This window comes from Microcaecilia unicolor, chromosome 14, assembly GCF_901765095.1.
Source record: "Microcaecilia unicolor chromosome 14, aMicUni1.1, whole genome shotgun sequence".
NCBI classification, from domain to species: domain Eukaryota; kingdom Metazoa; phylum Chordata; class Amphibia; order Gymnophiona; family Siphonopidae; genus Microcaecilia; species Microcaecilia unicolor.
Window position 1 is genome coordinate 29,592,693 of NC_044044.1, and position 22,212 is coordinate 29,614,904.

Sequence of the window (22,212 nt, forward strand, 5' to 3'; positions counted from 1 at the left end):
TGATGTCACAATGGCTCAATTGTCCTATTCTTGGCTATTCCCCCCTTAGTGTGTTTCAGTCTCTGGTAACCAGAGCTCATATTGTGATGTCATAATGGGAATAGGCTTAGGAGTAACCTAAGGAAGTATTATTTCACAGAAAGGGTGGTGGAGGCATGGAATGGCCTCTCAGTGGAGGTGGTGGAGTCGAGCACTGTGTCAGAATTTAAAAAGGCATGAGATAAGCATGTGAGATACAGGTAGAATTGGGGGTTACAGAGGATGGGCAGACTAGAAGGGTCATATGGCCTTTATCTACTGTCATGTTTCTATGTTTCTATTCCACCAATGCCTAACAGCCAACCTCATCAGTGATGTCACAATGGCTCAATTGTCCAATTCTTGGCTTACTTTCCCCCCTTAGTGCGTTTCAGTCTCTGGTAACCAGAGCTCATATTGTGATGTCATAATGGGAATAGGCTTAGGAATAACCTAAGGAAGTATTATTTCACAGAAAGGGTGGTGGAGGCGTGGAATGGCCTCTCAGTGGAGGTGGTGGAGTCGAGCACTGTGTCAGAATTTAAAAAGGCATGGGATAAGCATGTGGGATCGCTTAGGAACAGGAAGAATTAGGGGTTACAGAGGATGGGCAGACTGGATGGGTCATATGGCCTTTATCTGCCGTTATGTTTCTATGTTTCTATTCCACCAATGCCTAAGAGCCAACCTCATCAGTGATGTCACAATGGCTCAACTGTCCTATTCTTGGCTTACTTTCCCCCCTTAGTGTGTTTCAGTCTCTGGTAACCAGAGCTCATATTGTGATGTCATAATGGGAATAGGCTTAGGAATAACCTAAGGAAGTACTATTTCACAGAAAGGGTGGTGGAGGCGTGGAATGGCCTCCCAGTGGAGGTGGTGGAGTTGAGGACTGTTCCAGAATTTAAAAAGGTATGGGATAAGCATGTGGGATCGCTTAGGAACAGGAAGAATTAGGGGTTACAGAGGATGGGCAGACTGGATGGGTCAGTTGGCCTTTATCTGCCGTCATGTTTCTAGGAATCTATGCTCCTATCCAAATTGGCAAGCTGAAATTTAGGTGCAATCGCTTATGCCAGGTCAAGGACTAGCGAAAGTTGGCTTGCCTATGTGCAGCAGTCAGAAATTGATGCCAACCTTGTTGTAAAAGTTTGGACCCTCAAACAAATTTCCATACTATGAAACGAGCAGGCAGTGTTTGAGCTTTTTCACCTGAATGACTAATTTCCACAAAGCCATCAGCAGCTTCGATCTTATTGCAGTAAATACGGGAAAGATGGAAAAGTACAAAATTCTGCTCCGGTATTTGCAGTGGAGAGAGGTGAGTACTGGAGTCTCTCCAGCAACCTGGAATGTGTTTAATGCATTCCCTAATGATCTGGAAAGGACAGAAATTAGGGAGGTGGTCAAAACTCAAGAAACTGAGCTTGCATACGCTGGAAACAAGCTCTCCTTACGGAACTGAAAACTGAACCGTCACCTGACATTTGTAGAAAGCTGTTAAAAACTTGGCTCTTCTATCAAACAGACCTGGCCAGTAACATTTAGCTCGTAGTTTCCTTTTTTTCCTCTCCTCTGGACCTTTTTATTTATCTGTTACATTTGTACCCCACATTTTCCCACCTATTTGCAGGCTCAATGTGGCTTACAAAGTGCCGTGAGGCGATAGCCACCTACGGTGAAGAAACAAATATAGAGTGAAGTTATTTACAATGAAATAGGTATAAACAGACACATCAAGGGATCATAAAGAGGGAAGTTATATAACGAATATAAAGTTCAATACAAATTTGGATTTCTTTGTGATGTTGCATTTAGGTAATTAAGTTGGGTCAGTTGGATATGCTTTTTATTTGTAAAACCACTTTGAAGCATTTTTTTAAAATACGAATTGCAGTGTACCAACTGCTTTTATAATAAAGAAATATTTACACAGAATTATTGGAAGTAGTTAAAATACCAGCGGGCTTTGAGGAGTTGCTGGAGGACCTTGAGAGACTGGGATGAGGGGTATTTAAATGGCAGATGAAATTTAATATACACGAGTGAAGCCCACAGGGGGAAAATCCTAAGTATATGTAGCTCCGCGTTCAATATTAACCGATACCACCCAGGAAAAGGACCTTTGGGTCAGAGTGGACAATATACTGAAATTCTCATCTCTGTGCTCGCAAAGGTCAAATATTATTAACTATTCAGAAAGCAACAGAGGTTAAAATGATGCTTATGAATACTGTACGAATGAACAGTTGTTTGGTGATAGGCAGGAAGGAGTGATTCTCTACACAAAGTGCTAACATGTATGTGGCAAATACATGCATAAATGACCATTAGCGTGTAGGGCTAGATTCTAAATATGGCGCCTGAAAAATCCATGCGGAAAAAAATATGCCCAGGCGTATTATCTAAAGATAGAATACGCTTAAATTTCAACGCGGGTATTTAGATGCTGAGCGCATCTCCGTGCGACCGAATTTGGTCGTGTCCATTTAGGCCGTGTTTTACTTGGCGTGAATCCCGACGCCTATATTAGGCACAGAGCGGGTGTATTCTATAATAATGCGCATAGATTCTAGAAACGCCCGCGACCTGCCCATCCCATGCCCATAACCACGCCCCCTTTTCAACTACGCGACTTGGAATTTGCACGCACCACGTTACAGGATACACTTAGGGAATGGTGCATGTAAATCTTAATTAATGCTGATAATTGCTTGTTAACATCCAAAAGACAGTGCTGATTAGCTAGGTAACCAAATAAACTACATGCATTGTTATAGAATACGCTTCGATTTCCATGCATAAATTAATGCACATAACTCTTAATTCTCTGTTTCAATGCCCTCTCTCTCTCTCTCACACACACACACACACACACACACACACACACACACACATAAACCAAAACTGTGGTTCTGCAAAGCAAGACCAATTCAACCTCTTATCTAGAACCCTCCTAATTTATGCGGCTCTATCAGGAATATGCAAATGAGACCAATTTTAAACCCTGAGCTTCTTTATTTAATGAGCCTGGGTGTCCAGTTGAACTGCCTAATCTCAGCTCTGAGTCAGGAGAACTTTCCATCCTTCCTCATCAGAATGTTTTTACTCTTACAGATCTTCATCGTTCTCAGTTCATTATCTTGTACGTACATAATTTTTGCTTTATTAAAAATCAACTGATATATTTCTATTTCCTGTTTTCAATGGAGCCTATAATTCTCTTCCAGGTGTTTGTTCCCAGATTGTTCTGAAAGAATCCGGTGGAGATGTAAAAAAGCCTGGGGAGTCACTGAAATTAACGTGCGCAGTTACCGGCTTTGACGTCAGTGGCTATACCATGCACTGGATCCGACAGGCTCCCGGGAAAGGGCTGGAATGGATAGCTTATTACTATTCCTCCACTAGCAACAGCTATTCCGACGCAGTCAAGGGACGATTCACGGCTTCCAAGGACAGCTCCAATCTCTATTTACAAATGACCGGCCTGAAAATGGAGGACTCTGCAATGTATTACTGTGCAAGAGACACACAATGAGAGGAAACCTGCTTGGATTCATACAAAAACCTTCTTGTCATTACTGATTAGTGTACACTGCATTTATCAGAAGAGGGCGCTAGAGTTCACAACATAAGACAAAGAAAAAAAACACAGCCACCCAGTTACCTTAGGGGTCCTTTTACAAAGGTGCACTGAAAAATGGCCTGCGGTAGTGTAGACGTGTGTTTTGGGTGTGCACAGAATAATTTTTCAGTGCTCCTGTAAAAACTGCCTCTTTTTATTTTTGCCGAAAATGGACGTGCGGCAAAAAGAAAAATTGCCACTCGTCCGTTTTGGGTCTGAGACTTTACCGCCAGCCATTGACCTAGTGGTAAGGTCTCATGCTGTAACCGGGCAGTAATGACCTACGTGCAGAAAATGCCACTTGGCGTGGGCCCAATATATGCGTCCGAAAATAAAAATTATTTTTCAGACACGCGTATCAGACGCATGCCAAAAATGAAATTACCGCAAGAGCCACGCGGTAGCCGGCCAGTAACTGTATTTTGGCCCACATTGGGTACACGTAGACATTTACGTGGCTGAGTAAAAGGACCCCTCAGTTAACTTAGGACAAAAGTGCCCGGTACCTACCAGCTCACGCACACTAACTGGATAAGGTCTGCCCACATTTTCAGTGGCACAATCTGGTTATGTCCTAGTCAATGCGATTTAATTGGGTATGAGCCAAATAATGGGCCCAATATGGGTGGATTCCCTAAAGTGGCCCCAAGGGGTTTGCTTAGCACCAATGTTTAACGGAATTAGGCAGTGCCTATCCTGTTATACAATATTAGCACACGTCCAAAGTGGCGCACTGAAATTTAGGCGCGATCGCTAATGCCAGGTCAAGGACTAATGAAAGTTAGCTTGCCTACATGCAGCTGTCAGTTTGCGCCACAACAGAAATTGGAAATTTAAAAAACTGCTGACATTGAACATGTGCTTAGCGTGCATCATGCAAGCGCCTAACTGTAGACGATAGTTATAGAATTGCTCCCTAATCTGCACATGTGCTCTATTTATCTGGAAAAAGTGTGCAAAAAAAGTGCACCCTCTTTTCACATACTGTGCACTTTTTTGCAAAGAGTGTCCACTGTTATCGGTAAGCAAAGTAACAGCAAATGTCTTTTCTCCACTCGTATTCATTTGTTAATGACACGTGATCACTCAGGATATGTCATTGCAAATAACAGCCCCTTGCTGGTGTAGAAGTGAGGTAAAGCAGGGTCATACAGACCCTTGACCTGTGACCTTGGGCAGTGTGGCAGGTGGTTTCCGAATTGGGTGGTAGAATGGAAAGCAGTGAGGCAGCAGGATAGCGAGTGGTGGAGGAGGTTTATACCCTGATTTAACAGCACGTTTCCCTTTCAGAAAAATTCAGAGTTTGCCACTATTAAAAATGTTGGTGGAAACCAACATTCATAGGAAAAGGGACATGTTAAACTTTCATATATCGAATATCAACATTAAAGTGAACTGATCAAATACATCAATTTTCATGGTAAACATCTTGAAGTGTGATGAATCTAAATTTAACCCATCATAGTTCTTCCCTTGCCAAGGATGAGGCAGACTTTGGGGAATATTTGTATTTCTGTAGGAAACTTTCTTTTCACCGGTTCTTATTTCCCTTCTTATCTCCCTTTCCCCCCCCCCCCCTCTCTTCTCTGTCCCCCACTCTCAAAGTCCTGCCTCACTCTCCTCACACAATTTAATAAAGAAAAGCAACTCAACACGAACGAGCCAGACTACAAGGAGTTAACAACACTCGGTCGTATTTTCATTATTCTTTGCTTCAATGCCCCCCCCCCCCCCACCACCACCACCACTCTCTCTCTCACACACACATAAACCAAAACTGTGGTTCTGCAAAGCAAGCCCAATTCAACCTCTTATCTAGAACTCTCCTAATTTATGCAGCTCTATCAGGAATATGCAAATGAGACCAATTTTAAACCCTGAGCTTCTTTATTTAATGAGCCTGGGTGTCCAGTTGAACTGCCTAATCTCAGCTCTGAGTCAGGAGAACTTTCCATCCTTCCTCATCAGAATGTTTTTACTCTTACAGATCTTCATCGTTCTCAGTTCATTATCTTGTACGTACATAATTTTTGCTTTATTAAAAATCAACTGATATATTTCTATTTCCTGTTTTCAATGGAGCCTATAATTCTCTTCCAGGTGTTTGTTCCCAGATTGTTCTGAAAGAATCCGGTGGAGATGTAAAAAAGCCCGGACAGTCACTGAAATTAACGTGCGCAGTTACCGGCTTTAGCCTCGGTGTCTATGGTATGCACTGGATCCGACAGGCTCCCGGGAAAGGGCTGGAATGGATAGCTTATTACTATTCCTCCACTAGCAACAGCTATTCCGATGCAGTCAAGGGACGATTCACAGCTTCCAAGGACAGCTCCAATCTCTATTTACAAATGACTGGCCTGAAAATGGAGGACACTGCAATGTATTACTGTGCGAGACACACAATGAGAGGAAACCAGCTTGGAATTATACAAAAACCTTCTTGTCATTACTGATTAGAGAACATTGCATTTATCAGAAGAGGGCGCCAGAGTTCAAACATAAGACAAAGAAAAAAAGACAGCCACCCAGTTACCTTAGGGGTCCTTTTACGAAGGTGCACTGAAAAATGGACTGCGGTAGTGTAGACGTGTGTTTTGGGTGTGCACAGAATCATTTTTCAGTGCTGATGTAAAAAAAATGCCTTTTTTATTTTTGCCAAAAATGGACGTGCGGCAAAAAGAAAATTGCCACGCATCCATTTTGGTTCTGAGACCTTACCAACAGCCTTTGACCTAGTGGTAAGGTCTCATGCTGTAACCGGGCAGTAATGACCTACGTGCAGAAAATGCCACTTGGCGTGGGCCCAATATATGCGTCCGAAAATAAAAATTATTTTTCAGACACGCGTATCAGACGCATGCCAAAAATGAAATTACCACAAGAGCCACGCGGTAGCCGGGCAGTAACTGTATTTTGGCCCACATTGGGTACACGTAGACATTTACGTGGCTGAGTAAAAGGACCCCTCAGTTAACTTAGGACAAAAGTGCCCGGTACCTAAAAGCTCACGCACACTAACTGGATAAGGTCTGCCCACATTTTCAGTGGCACAATCTGGTTATGTCCTAGTCAATGCGATTTAATTGGGTATGAGCCAAATAATGGGCCCAATATGGGTGGATTCCCTAAAGTGGCCCCAAGGGGTTTGCTTAGCACCAATGTTTAACGGAATTAGGCAGTGCCTATCCTGTTATACAATATTAGCACACGTCCAAAGTGGCGCACTGAAATTTAGGCGCGATCGCTAATGCCAGGTCAAGGACTAATGAAAGTTAGCTTGCCTACATGCAGCTGTCAGTTTGCGCCACAACAGAAATTGGAAATTTAAAAAACTGCTGACATTGAACATGTGCTTAGCGTGCATCATGCAAGCGCCTAACTGTAGACGATAGTTATAGAATTGCTCCCTAATCTGCACATGTGCTCTATTTATCTGGAAAAAGTGTGCAAAAAAAGTGCACCCTCTTTTCACATACTGTGCACTTTTTTGCAAAGGGTGTCCACTGTTATCGGTAAGCAAAGAAACTGCAAATGTCGTTTCTCCACTCGTATTCATTCGTTCATGACACGGGATATGTCATTGCAAATAACAGCCCCTTGCTGGTGTAGAAGTGAGGTAGAGCAGGGTCATACAGACCCTTGACCTGTGACCTTGGGCAGTATGGCAGGTGGTTTCCGAATTGGGTGGTAGAATGGAAAGCAGTGAGGCAGCAGGATAGCGAGTGATGGAGGAGGTTTATACCCTGATTTAACAGAATGTTTTCCTTTCAGTAAAATTCAGAGTTTGCCACTATTAAAAATGTTGGTGGAAACCAACATTCATAGGAAAAGGGACATGTTAAACTTTCATATATCGAATATCAACATTAAAGTGAACTGATCAAATACATCAATTTTCATGGTAAACATCTTGAAGTGTGATGAATCTAAATTTAACCCATCATAGTTCTTCCCTTGCCAAGGATGAGGCAGACTTTGGGGAATATTTGTATTTCTGTAGGAAACTTTCTTTTTACCGGTTCTTATTTCCCTTCTTATCTCCCTTTTGCCCCCTCTCTTCTGTGTCCCCCACTCTCAAAGTCCTGCCTCACTCTCCTCACACAATTTAATAAAGAAAAGCAACTCAACACAAACGAGCCAGACTACAAGGAGTTAACAACACTCGGTCGTATTTTCATTATTCTTTGCTTCAATGCCCCCGCACCACCACCACTCTCTCTCTCACACACACATAAACCAAAACTGTGGTTCTGCAAAGCAAGACCAATTCAACCTCTTATCTAGAACTCTCCTAATTTATGCAGCTCTATCAGGAATATGCAAATGAGACCAATTTTAAACCCTGAGCTTCTTTATTTAATGAGCCTGGGTGTCCAGTTGAACTGCCTAATCTCAGCTCTGAGTCAGGAGAACTTTCCATCCTTCCTCATCAGAATGTTTTTACTCTTACAGATCTTCATCGTTGTCAGTTCATTATCATGTACGTACATACTTTTTGCTTTATTAAAAAAAATCAACTGATATATTTCTATTTCCTGTTTTCAATGGAGCCTATAATTCTCTTCCAGGTGTTTGTTCCCAGATTGTTCTGAAAGAATCCGGTGGAGATGTAAAAAAGCCTGGGGAGTCACTGAAATTAACGTGCGCAGTTACCGGCTTTGACGTCAGTGGCTATACCATGCACTGGATCCGACAGGCTCCCGGGAAAGGGCTGGAATGGATAGTTCATTACTATTCCTCCTCTAGCAACGTCTATTCCGACGCAGTCAAGGGACGATTCACAGCTTCCAAGGACAGCTCCAATGTCTATTTACAAATGACCGGCCTGAAAATGGAGGACTCTGCAATGTATTACTGTGCAAGAGACACACAATGAGAGGAAACCAGCTTGGATTTATACAAAAACCTTCTTGTCATTACTGATTAGAGAACATTGCATTTATCAGAAGAGGGCGCCAGAGTTCAAACATAAGACAAAGAAAAAAAGACAGCCACCCAGTTACCTTAGGGGTCCTTTTACAAAGGTGCACTGAAAATGGCCTGCGGTAGTGTAGACGTGTGTTTTGGGTGTGCACAGAATCATTTTTCAGTGCTGATGTAAAAAAAATGCCTTTTTTATTTTTGCCAAAAATGGACGTGCGGCAAAAAGAAAATTGCCACGCATCCATTTTGGTTCTGAGACCTTACCAACAGCCTTTGACCTAGTGGTAAGGTCTCATGCTGTAACCGGGCAGTAATGACCTACGTGCAGAAAATGCCACTTGGCGTGGGCCCAATATATGCGTCCGAAAATAAAAATTATTTTTCAGACACGCGTATCAGACGCATGCCAAAAATGAAATTACCACAAGAGCCACGCGGTAGCCGGGCAGTAACTGTATTTTGGCCCACATTGGGTACACGTAGACATTTACGTGGCTGAGTAAAAGGACCCCTCAGTTAACTTAGGACAAAAGTGCCCGGTACCTACCAGCTCACGCACACTAACTGGATAAGGTCTGCCCACATTTTCAGTGGCACAATCTGGTTATGTCCTAGTCAATGCGATTTAATTGGGTATGAGCCAAATAATGGGCCCAATATGGGTGGATTCCTTAAAGTGGCCCCAAGGGATTTGCTTAGCACCAATGTTTAACGGAATTAGGCAGTGCCTATCCTGTTATACAATATTAGCACACGTCCAAAGTGGCACACTGAAATTTAGGCGCGATCGCTAATGCCAGGTCAAGGACCAATGAAAGTTAGCTTGATGCAGCTGTCAGTTTGCGCCACAATAGAAATCGTAAACTTAAAAAACTGCTGACATTGAACATGTGCTTAGCGTGCATCATGCCAGCGCCTAACTGTAGACGATAGTTATAGAATTGCTCCCTAATCTGCACGTGCTCTATTTATCTGGAAAAAGTGTGCAAAAAAAGTGCACCCTCTTTTCACATACTGTGCACTTTTTTGCAAAGGGTGTCCACTGTTATCGGTAAGGAAAGAAACAGCAAATGTCGTTTCTCCACTCGTATTCATTCGTTCATGACACGTGATCACTCGGGATATGTCATTGCAAATAACAGCCCCTTGCTGGTGTAGAAGTGAGGTAGAGCAGGGTCATACAGACCCTTGAAGTGTGACCTTGGGCAGTATGGCAGGTGGTTTCCGAATTGGGTGGTAGAATGGAAAGCAGTGAGGCAGCAGGATAGCGAGTGGTGGAGGAGGTTTATACCCTGATTTAACAGAACGTTTCCCTTTCAGAAAAATTCAGAGGTTGCCACTGTTAAAAATGTTGGTGGAAACCAACATTCATAGGAAAAGGGACATGTTAAACTTTCATATATCGAATATCAACATTAAAGTGAACTGATCAAATACATCAATTTTCATTGTAAACATCTTGAAGTGTGATGAATCTAAATTTAACCCATCATAGTTCTTCCCTTGCCAAGGATGAGGCAGACTTTGGGGAATATTTGTATTTCTGTAGGAAACTTTCTTTTCACCGGTTCTTATTTCCCTTCTTATCTCCCTTTCCCCCCCCCCCCCCCCCCTCTCTTCTCTGTCCCCCACTCTCAAAGTCCTGCCTCACTCTCCTCACACAATTTAATAAAGAAAAGCAACTCAACACGAACGAGCCAGACTACAAGGAGTTAACAACACTCGGTCGTATTTTCATTATTCTTTGCTTCAATGCCCCCCCCCCACCACCACCACCACCACCACCACTCTCTCTCTCACATAAACCAAAACTGTGGTTCTGCAAAGCAAGCCCAATTCAACCTCTTATCTAGAACTCTCCTAATTTATGCAGCTCTATCAGGAATATGCAAATGAGACCAATTTTAAACCCTGAGCTTCTTTATTTAATGAGCCTGGGTGTCCAGTTGAACTGCCTAATCTCAGCTCTGAGTCAGGAGAACTTTCCATCCTTCCTCATCAGAATGTTTTTACTCTTACAGATCTTCATCGTTCTCAGTTCATTATCCTGTACGTAAATACGTTTTTGCTTTATTAAAAAAATCAACTGATAAAATGATATATTTCTATTTCCTGTTTTCAATGGAGCCTATAATTCTCTTCCAGGTGTTTGTTCCCAGATTGTTCTGAAAGAATCCGGTGGAGATGTAAAAAAGCCCGGAGAGTCACTGAAATTAACGTGCGCAGTTACCGGCTTTAGCCTCGGTGACTATGGTATGAACTGGGTACGACAGGCTCCCGGGAAAGGGCTGGAATGGATAGCTTATTACTATTCCTCCACTAGCAACAGCTATTCCGACGCAGTCAAGGGACGATTCACGGCTTCCAAGGACAGCTCCAATGTCTATTTACAAATGACCGGCCTGAAAATGGAGGACTCTGCAATGTATTACTGTGCAAGAGACACACAATGAGAGGAAACCAGCTTGGATTTATACAAAAACCTTCTTGTCATTACTGATTAGAGAACATTGCATTTATCAGAAGAGGGCACTAGAGTTCACAACATAAGACAAAGAAAAAAAAGACAGCCACCCAGTTACCTTAGGTGTCCTTATACAAAGGTGCACTGAAAAATGGCCTGCGGTAGTGGAGACGTGTGTTTTGGGTGTGCACAGAATCATTTTTCAGTGCTGATGTAAAAAAAATGCCTTTTTTATTTTTGCCAAAAATGGACGTGCGGCAAAAAGAAAATTGCCACGCATCCATTTTGGTTCTGAGACCTTACCAACAGCCTTTGACCTAGTGGTAAGGTCTCATGCTGTAACCGGGCAGTAATGACCTACGTGCAGAAAATGCCACTTGGCGTGGGCCCAATATATGTGTCCGAAAATAAAAATTATTTTTCAGACACACGTATCAAGACGCATGCCAAAAATGAAATTACCACAAGAGCCACGCGGTAGCCGGGCTGTAACTGTATTTTGGCCCACATTGGGTACACGTAGACATTTACGTGGCTTAGTAAAAGGACCCCTCAGTTAACTTAGGACAAAAGTGCCCGGTACCTACCAGCTCACGCACACTAACTGGATAAGTTTTGCCCACATTTTCAGTGGCACAATCTGGTTATGTCCTAGTCAATGCGATTTAATTGGGTATGAGCCAAATAATGGGCCCAATATGGGTGGATTCCTTAAAATGGCCCCACGGGGTTTGCTTAGCACCAATGTTTAATGGAATTAGACAGTGCCTATCCTGTTATACAATATTAGCGCACGTCCAAAGTGGCGCACTGAAATTTAGGCGCGATCGCTAATGCCAGGTCAAGGACTAATGAAAGTTAGCTTGCCTACATGCAGCTTTCAGTTTGCGCCACAACAGAAATTGGAAATTTAAAAAACTGCTGACACTGAACATGTGCTTAGCGTGCATCATGCAAGCGCCTAACTGTAGACGATAGTCATAGAATTGCTCCCTAATCTGCACATGTGCTCTATTTATCTGGAAAAAGTGTGCAAAAAATGTGCACCCTCTTTTCACATACTGTGCACTTTTTTGCAAAGGGTGTCCACTGTTATCGGTAAGCAAAGAAACAGCAAATGTCGTTTCTCCACTCGCATTCATTCGTTCATGACACGTGATCACTCGGGATATGTCATTGCAAATAACAGCCCCTTGCTGGTGTAGAAGTGAGGTAGAGCAGGGTCATACAGACCCTTGACCTGTGACCTTGGGCAGTATGGCAGGTGGTTTCCGAATTGGGTGGTAGAATGGAAAGCAGTGAGGCAGCAGGATAGCGAGTGATGGAGGAGGTTTATACCCTGATTTAACAGAATGTTTCCCTTTCAGTAAAATTCAGAGTTTGCCACTATTAAAAATGTTGGTGGAAACCAACATTTATAGGAAAAGGGACATGTTAAACTTTCATATATCGAATATCAACATTAAAGTGAACTGATCAAATACATCAATTTTCATGGTAAACATCTTGAAGTGTGATGAATCTAAATTTAACCCATCATAGTTCTTCCCTTGCCAAGGATGAGGCAGACTTTGGGGAATATTTGTATTTCTGTAGGAAACTTTCTTTTCACCGGTTCTTATTTCCCTTCTTATCTCCCTTTCCCCCCCCCCCCCCCCCCCCCCCTCTCTTCTCTGTCCCCCACTCTCAAAGTCCTGCCTCACTCTCCTCATACAATTTAATAAAGAAAAGCAACTCAACATGAACGAGCCAGACTACAAGGAGTTAACAACACTCGGTCGTATTTTCATTATTCTTTGCTTCAATGCCCCCCCCCCCCACCACCACCACCACTCTCTCTCTCACACACACATAAACCAAAACTGTGGTTCTGCAAAGCAAGACCAATTCAACCTCTTATCTAGAACCCTCCTAATTTATGCGGCTCTATCAGGAATATGCAAATGAGACCAATTTTAAACCCTGAGCTTCTTTATTTAATGAGCCTGGGTGTCCAGTTGAACTGCCTAATCTCAGCTCTGAGTCAGGAGAACTTTCCATCCTTCCTCATCAGAATGTTTTTACTCTTACAGATCTTCATCGTTCTCAGTTCATTATCTTGTACGTACATACTTTTTGCTTTATTAAAATAAAATCAACTGATATATTTCTATTTCCTGTTTTCAATGGAGCCTATAATTCTCTTCCAGGTGTTTGTTCCCAGATTGTTCTGAAAGAATCCGGTGGAGATGTAAAAAAGCCCGGAGAGTCATTGAAATTAACGTGCGCAGTTACCGGCTTTAGCCTCAGTGACTATTATATGCACTGGATCCGACAGGCTCCTGGGAAAGGGCTGGAATGGATAGCTTATTACTATTCCTCCACTAGCAACAGCTATTCCGATGCAGTCAAGGGACGATTCACAGCTTCCAAGGACAGCTCCAATGTATATTTACAAATGACCGGCCTGAAAATGGAGGACTCTGCAATGTATTACTGTGCAAGAGACACACAATGAGAGGAAACCAGCTTGGATTTATACAAAAACCTTCTTGTCATTACTGATTAGAGAACATTGCATTTATCAGAAGAGGGCACTAGAGTTCACAACATAAGACAAAGAAAAAAAAGACAGCCACCCAGTTACCTTAGGTGTCCTTATACAAAGGTGCACTGAAAAATGGTCTGCGGTAGTGGAGACGTGTGTTTTGGGTGTGCACCGAATCATTTTTCAGTGCTCCTGTAAAAAAAATGCCTCTTTTTATTTTTGCCGAAAATGGACGTGCGGCAAAAAGAAAAATTGCCACTCGTCCGTTTTGGGTCTGAGACTTTACCGCCAGCCATTGACCTAGTGGTAAGGTCTCATGCTGTAACCGGGCAGTAATGACCTATGTGCAGAAAATGCCACTTGGCGTGGGCCCAATATATGCGTCCGAAAATAAAAATTATTTTTCAGACACGCGTATCAGACGCATGCCAAAAATGAAATTACAGCAAGAGCCACGCGGTAGCCGGGCAGTAACTGTATTTTGGCCCACATTGGGTACACGTAGACATTTACGTGGCTTAGTAAAAGGACCCCTCAGTTAACTTAGGAGAAAAGTGCCCGGTACCTACCAGCTCACGCACACTAACTGGATTAGGTCTGCCCACATTTTCAGTGGCACAATCTGGTTATGTCCTAGTCAATGCGATTTAATTGGGTATGAGCCAAATAATGGGCCCAATATGGGTGGATTCCCTAAAGTGGCCCCAAGGGGTTTGCTTAGCACCAATGTTTAACGGAATTAGGCAGTGCCTATCCTGTTATACAATATTAGCACACGTCCAAAGCGGCGCACTGAAATTTAGGCACGATCGCTAATGCCAGGTCAAGGACTAATGAAAGTTGGCTTGCCTACGTGCAGCTGTCAGTTTGCGCCACAACAGAAATCGGAAATTTAAAAACTGCTGACATTGAACCATGTGCTTAGCGTGCATCATGCAAGCGCCTAACTGTAGACAATAGTTATAGAATTGCTTCCTAATCTGCACATGTGCTCTATTTATCTGGAAAAAGTTTGCAAAAAAAGTGCACCCTCTTTTCACATACTGTGCACTTCATTCTGTTTTCTACCACGTGGCGCTAACCGGGCGGTAATCAGCAGTGTACACATGCTGACGATTACCGTCCAGTTAATGCTCAGACCTTACTGCTAAGTCAACGGGTGGGCAGTAAGGTCTCTGGCCGAAAATGGATACGCACTGGTTTTAATGCTGCTGCACGTCCATTCTTGGCCACACAAAAAAAGGCCCTTTTCCAGGCGTGCTTAAACAGACCTGCGTGCATCCAATACATGCGCCTACACCGGCTCAGGCCAATTATTGAAAAAAAAAATAGAGATTAGAATGATCTTTATGAAAGTGGCCCTGCTTAAAGTCATGGTAATAGGTAGTAAGTGGTAAATCCATAAAGAAGGTGGTAATACTTACGTGACAAACATTGTGGAAATGATAGCGTAGAGTTTGCAGGAAGTGTGAAGTCTGGTCGGGTTGCTCGGTAGCTCATGTGGCATAAATTCTCATCCTTGGGTGCATGTGTGTAACATAGTAACATAGTAGATGACGGCAGAGAAAGACCTGCATGGTCCATCCAGTCTGCCCAACAAGATAAACTCGTATGTGCTACTTTTTGTGTATACCTGACCTTGATTTGTTTCTGCCATTTTCAGGGCACAGACCGTAGAATCTTGCCCAGCACTAGCCCCGCCTCCCAACCACCAGCCCCGCCTCCCACCACTGGCTCTGCCACCCAATCTCCGCTAAGCTTCTGAGGATCCCTTCTTTCTGAACAGGATTCCTTTATGTTTATCCCACGCATGCTTGAATTCTGTTACCGTTTTCATTTCCACCACCTCCCGCGGGAGGGCATTCCAAGCATCCACTACTCTCTCCGTGAAAAAATACTTCCTGACATTTTTCTTGAGTCTGCCCCCCTTCAATCTCATTTCATGTCCTCTAGTTCTACCACCTTCCCATCTCCGGAAAAGGTTCGTTTGCGGATTAATACCTTTCAGATATTTGAACGTCTGTATATAGACCTGGCTACACTAGTATTCTTAGAAAGGAACACAAGTACATAAGTATTGCCATACTGGGAAAGACCAAAGGTCCATCGAGCACAGCATCCTGTTTCCAACAGTGGCCAATCCAGGTCACAAATACCCGGCAAGATCCCAAGAATGTACAAAACATTTTATACTGCTTATCTCAGAAATAGTGGATTTTCCCCAAGTCCATTTAATAACAGTCTATGGACTTTTCCTTTAGGAAGCCGTCCAAACCTTTTTTAAACTCCGCTAAGCTAACCGCCTTTACCACATTCTCTGGCAATGAATTCCAGAGTTAAATTACTAAGTGACGGTAAGCCCAACGCGGGCTTACCACTCGCTATAACAGAAGTACCGCTGGGGTACCACAGCAGCCCGGCAGTACTTCCAATCCCCACCGTATCGTCATTTCCAGAGCTACAAAATTTTGTAGTGCCAGACAGTACCTGGCAGTAAATTGGGCAGTGCCACATGCTGCGCCCAGTTACCGCCGGGATAGCGCGGGAGTCCTTACCACCACCTTAATGGGTGGCTATAAGGGCTTCCCCCTGAAATGGTTTTACTTGCCCCCCTGGCTGTTTCCTGCAGGAAAGCGAGGCCTTCCCTTTTTCCACCTGCGGTAAAAGGGGGGCCTCGGCGCACGTGTAAAACAGGCGCCGACGCCAAAGCCGGCCCCCTTTTGCTTTGCCTTATAGAATTAGGTTCCCATTTAGGTACCGTTTATAGAATTACCCTACCCCAGCTTTTGGATTTCATTGAAGCGCAGTGTGTGTTCTCAACCCGGTCCTTGGGAAACATCCAGCCTGTCAGGTTTTCAGGGTATCCACAATGAATATGCATGAGGTAAATTTGCATGCACTACCTCCACTGTATGCAAATCTATCTCATGCATATTAAGTTGGGGTATCATGAAAACCTGACTGGCTAAGTGGATCCTGAGAACTGGGTTGAGAACCCCTAATGTATACTACATAAGTAATGCCACACTGGGAAAAGACCAAGGGTCCATCGAGCCCAGCATCCTGTCCACGACAGTGGCCAATCCAGGCCAAGTGCACCTGGCGAGCTTCCCAAACATACAAACATTCTATACAAAACCAATTAACTGGACAGGAACAGCACCTGATTAAATGGTGATCAGACGCCGGTTAGCGCAATATAACTGGCTATCCGTGGATTTACAGAGCATTGCTGGCTTAGGGGCCCTTTTGCTAAGGCATGTACATAAGTACATAAGTAATGCCACACTGGGAAAAGACCAAGGGTCCATCGAGCCCAGCATCCTGTCCACGACAGCGGCCAATCCAGGCCAAGGGCACCTGGCGAGCTTCCCAAACATACAAACATTCTATACATGTTATTCCTGGAATTGTGAATTTTTCCCCAAGTCCATTTAGTAGTGGTTTATGGACTTGTTCTTTAGGAAACTGTCTATCCCCTTTTTAAACTCTGCCAAGCTAACCGCCTTCACTACGTTCTCCAGCAACGAATTCCACTAGCAAGTGAAATATAAAGGGAGGTTTACATCCAACACCCTAGAGATCATGTGCTGTAAGTCCATAGTAAGATGGACTTTTTAAAAATAGTTTAGACTTCTTGCAATAAGAACAGGTGAATTTTCTTGCACCACCCGGCTTCATGGGTGATATGGAAAGATGTTCACACTAGGGATCCTTTTCCCGTGTGTTTCTCCTTTTACATATATCTGATTGCAGCATGCAAATTACTTCCTGGTCTGCCCTGTTTAAAGGGAACCTCCTGCAGTTTTCAGTATCATCCCTCCACAGGTTTAAGTGGTGGTTACAGATTAATTGATTGAATTTCCTCCATCAGAGCCATGAATTTGTTACTGGTTTTTATATCGTTCTTCATTCCCTCTTGTAAGTATTTAGTGAAGATTGTGAGTAGAGTAATTTCTTCCTTATAAATATAAATTCATGCAAGTCTTGTTTCTTTTTGAAGGTGTCCTTTCACAGACTGCTCTGGTTCAGTCCGGTCCTGATACTGTGAAGCCCTCAGAGACTCTCACACTCACCTGTAAAGTCACCGGTACCGCAATTACCGATAGCTGTTGTTGGTGGAACTGGGTTCGGCAGCCTCGTGGGAAAGGGTTGGAGTGGTTGGGACATATAACAGATGATTTAAGCACAGCATATGCCCAAATATTCCAAAATCGACTGACCATCACCAGAGACAGTGGTAAAAATGAATATTATCTGCGAATGACCGGCATGAAGGCTGAAGACTCTGCCACGTATTACTGTGCGAGATACACAGTGAGAGGAAGATGTGCTGAGGCTGTACAAAAAGAGGAAGCGATTGTGAGAGATTAATCGAAAGACGTGGAGTTTTGTAACTGATTAAGGTCATATCCGTCAAGGAAAATGCTCTAGTTTAAAGTATGTGTTAATTTCAATCCCCAGTGTTTCCGTTACGTCTTCCACCCCCTCCACCCCCTCAGAAAGTGATGCTTCAATCAATAAAATTGAAGACAGACAAAGCCAAGTAGAAATGTAAAGGTGAAACACAGACTTGAAGAATGGATTTCTTAAAAATCTTTTTTGCACAGCTTCTATCTTGAAAAGCATCAGCTCCACGTGCATTAGAGTAGGGACTCCATTTGCACACGAGTTTCATCACTTATGTTTTCTTTTCATTGTATTTGATTCTTCGTGGGATTTCAGCCTTCTTCTGTCCAGGTGGATTTTCACTGTAGTTCTCCATGATCCATCCCAAAATGCCCCTGTCCCTCCCTTTTCTACATCCCATTTTCCGGGACGCACATAAAATTTAGGAGTGGGTCATGCGCCTAAATGTATGCATGTATGTGTTAATTGATTTCAATTAACACCAATAATTGCTTGTGAAAAAGTCAATTATTGGTGCCGATTACCTTGTTATTCAATTAAATTGTGGACGCAAATGGGGCTCACACCTGAATTTGAGTGCATGATTTTTGGCGACCTTTATAGAATTAGGGAGTTCATTGTGTGGAAACAACCTGTGTGTTACTAGTAAAGGTGCCGTCCAGGCCCATCCCCCACCTCACAGACCCACAGACATTTTCTCAGAGTGAGCGCCGAAGGTCATGACAATAATTTGACTGTTCATCCAATTTACTTTTCATTCCATCCACCTGCTTTTCCTTATCCCAGAGCTTGTCAATCTTTTGGTGGCCATGACTCCAGGATTGTAGCCAAATATAAGTTTGCAACCCTCCCCCCCCCCCCTGACATACCGAATAATGATGCACTTAAGGAGAAGACCCCAAATGCAAGTTTTCTGACACTATTTGGGATCCTGACCCATAGTTTGGGAAGCTCTGACTTATCCCAATACCTTTGTGTAATGATAGCCTAATGGTTAGAGCAGAGGGCTGAGAACCAGGAGACCCCGGGTTAAATCCCACTATAGCTGCTTATGATCCTGGGCAATTAACCCTCCATTGCTCCGGGTAGAAGCCTAGGTGCCCTTTCACTAAGCCGCGTACGCATCGACATGCGCCAAAATGGAGTTACCACCTGGCTACCGTGTGGCTCTTGCGGTAATTTCATTTTTGCCGTGCATCCAATACACGCATCTGAAAACTAATTTTTAATTTTCAGACACGTGTATTGGATGCGCGCCAAGTGGCATTTGATACGCATAGGTCATTACCACCTGGTCACCGCGTGAGACTTTACCGCCAGGTCAATGGCTAGCCGTAATGTTTCATTTTGCCGCACGTCCATTTTTGGCAAAAATTTTAAAAAGGCATTTTTTTGCAGGCACGCTGAAAAATGGATCTGCGTGCACCCAAAACAAGTGACTACACTGCCGCGAATCATTTTTCAGCACACCTTAGTAAAAGGACCCGCACTAGATTGTAAGGTGAGGCCCCGATATATATGTCAGACCTCATAGATTTACCAACCAGGAACACAAAAAGATCAACATGCACATTCCTGATCCTCCACTACCCCAGTTGCAAAGGACTTAAATACAAATCAATATATGCATCCAGCTTCTCCTACATCAGCACGCAACTGTGGAGTAAACTTCCAAAGGCCTTAAAAGCAATGCACGACTTAACAGCATTCCGGAAGTTACTAAAGACCAATCTGTTCAAGATGACATACCATAATGACCCATCATCAATGACCTAACATCTAAACTCTATCACAACCAGATAAAACTGAATTCTCTTCACCTGATTGCTTCAATCAATTTGTCACCCATGAACATTAACGATGTACCCCCTTATCTCTTATGCCGAAACGAACTGTTTATCTAACTTACTTTATATTGTACTTTAACATTTATGAACTTTATTATAACACTACGTTGTATTTGTATTATAACACTACTGGTTGAAGGATAGGAAAGAGAGAGTGGGGTTAAATACGCAGTATTCACAATGGAGAAGGGTAGTTAGTGGGGTTCCTCAGGGGTCTGTGCTAGGACCACTGCTTTTTAATATATTTATAAATGATTTAGAGATGGGAGTAACTAGCGAGGTAATTAAATTTGCTGATGACACAAAGTTATTCAAAGTCGTTAACTCGCGACAGGATTGTGAAAAATTACAAGAGGACCTTACGAGACTGGGAGACTGGGCGTCTAAATGGCAGATGACGTTTAATGTGAGCAAGTGCAAGGTGATGCATGTGGGGAAAAAGAACCCGAATTATAGCTACGTCATGCAAGGTTCCACGTTAGGAGTTACGGACCAAGAAAGGGATCTGGGTGTCGTCGTCGATAACACGCTGAAACCTTCTGCTCAGTGTGCTGCTGCGGCTAGGAAAACGAATAGAATGTTGGGTATTATTAGGAAAGGTATGGAAAACAGGTGTGAGGATGTTATAATGCCGTTGTATCACTCCATGGTGCGACCGCACCTTGAGTATTGTGTTCAATTCTGGTCGCCGCATCTCAAGAAAGATATAGTACAATTGGAAAAGGTGCAGCGAAGGGCGACTAAAATGATAGTGGGGATGGGACGACTTCCCTATGAAGAAAGACTAAGGAGGCTAGGGCTATTCAGCTTGGAGAAGAGACGGCTGAGGGGAGACATGATAGAGGTACTGTATATAAATAATGAGTGGAGTGGAACAGGTGGATGTGAAGCGTCTGTTCACGCTTTCCAAAAATACTAGGACTAGGGGGCATGCAATTAAACTACAGTGTAGTAAATTTAAAACAAATCAGAGAAAATTTTTCTTCACCCAACGTGTAATTAAACTCTGGAATTCATTGCCGGAAAATGTGGTGAAGGCGGTTAGCTTAGCAGAGTTTAAAAAGGGGTTGGACGGTTTCCTAAAGGACAAGTCCATAAACCGCTACTAAACGGACTTGGAAAAATCCAAAATCCCAGGAACAACATGTATAGAATGTTTGTACGTTTGGGAAGCTTGCCAGGTGCCCTTGGCCTGGATTGGCCGCTGTCGTGGATGGGATGCTGGGCTCGATGGACCCTTGGTCTTTTCCAAGTATGGCATTACTTATGTACTTATTTCTCATTCTGGAAATGGCGATCGGCATTACGGCATAATGTAAGCCACATTGAGCCTGCAAAAAGGTGGGAAAATGTGGGCTACAAATGCAACAAATAAATCCTCTGCGACAGAAAAATACCTACAATAGCCGAATGTAACCCGCATTGAACGTCTGAGAAAGGTATGAGCTAAATCCAATCTTATCTGTCTTACCTGATCTATCTTGTAGTGCTATAGAAATGATAAGTAGCAGTTGTACCAGCCAGAGTTACTTTTACTAACATGTACTGTGTTTTCTTTCCGTTTCTCAAAATTACCTCATTGTTCAGTTATGTAATACTCTGACTTTTGAACATTCCCGTCATAGTTACACTGTTACTACAATGACTGCTGCAGATCCACCTGCTACACAGCACCTTGACTGAATCCCTGCAGAAAGTCTAGATTGTAAGCTCTTTGAGCAGGGACTGTCTTTTCGTGTATGGTGTACAGCGCTGCGTATGCCTTGTAGCACTATAGAAGTGATAAGTACTAGTAGTAGTAATATAGAAGTCTGCCCTTGCAGATCAGCAACGCGGCCGCGCAGGCTTCTGTTTCTGTGAGTCTGACGTCAGACTCACAGGAACTGAAGACTGCGCGGCCGCGTTGCTGATCTGCAAGGGCAGGCTTCTAGATGGAATGTTGCTAGTGGAGGAGTAGCCTAGTGGTTAGTGCAGTGGAACATGGAATGTTGTTACTATTTGAGATTCTGGAATGTTGCTACTAGTTGAGATTCTGTTGTTACTATTTGAGATTCTGGAATGTTGCTATTACTTGAGATTCTACATGGAATGCTGCTATTCCACTAGCAACATTCCAAATTTAGATTGTGAGCTCTTTGAGCAGGGACTGTCTTTTCGTGTATGGTGTACAGCGCTGCGTATGCCTTGTAGCACTATAGAAGTGATAAGTACTAGTAGTAGTAATATAGAAGTCTGCCCTTGCAGATCAGCAACGCGGCCGCGCAGGCTTCTGTTTCTGTGAGTCTGACGTCAGACTCACAGAAACAGAAGCCTGCGCGGCCGCGTTGCTGATCTGCAAGGGCAGGCTTCTAGATGGAATGTTGCTAGTGGAGGAGTAGCCTAGTGGTTAGTGCAGTGG

The 22,212-nt window shown here is 43.3% G+C and overlaps 1 protein-coding gene and 1 gene segment (V, D, J or C); both read left to right on the top strand.

Annotated features, from left to right (window-relative positions):
• Positions 1–22,212, top strand: part of LOC115457532 (immunoglobulin gamma-1 heavy chain-like) — a 428,753-nt gene that overhangs the window by 128,336 nt on the left and 278,205 nt on the right. The window lies entirely within an intron of this gene.
• LOC115457535 overlaps positions 1–22,212 on the top strand; it is a 274,317-nt gene that overhangs the window by 9,039 nt on the left and 243,066 nt on the right. Inside the window, 1 exon segment of the C gene segment in view lies at positions 18,618–18,623. Coding sequence covers positions 18,618–18,623 — 6 coding nt within the window.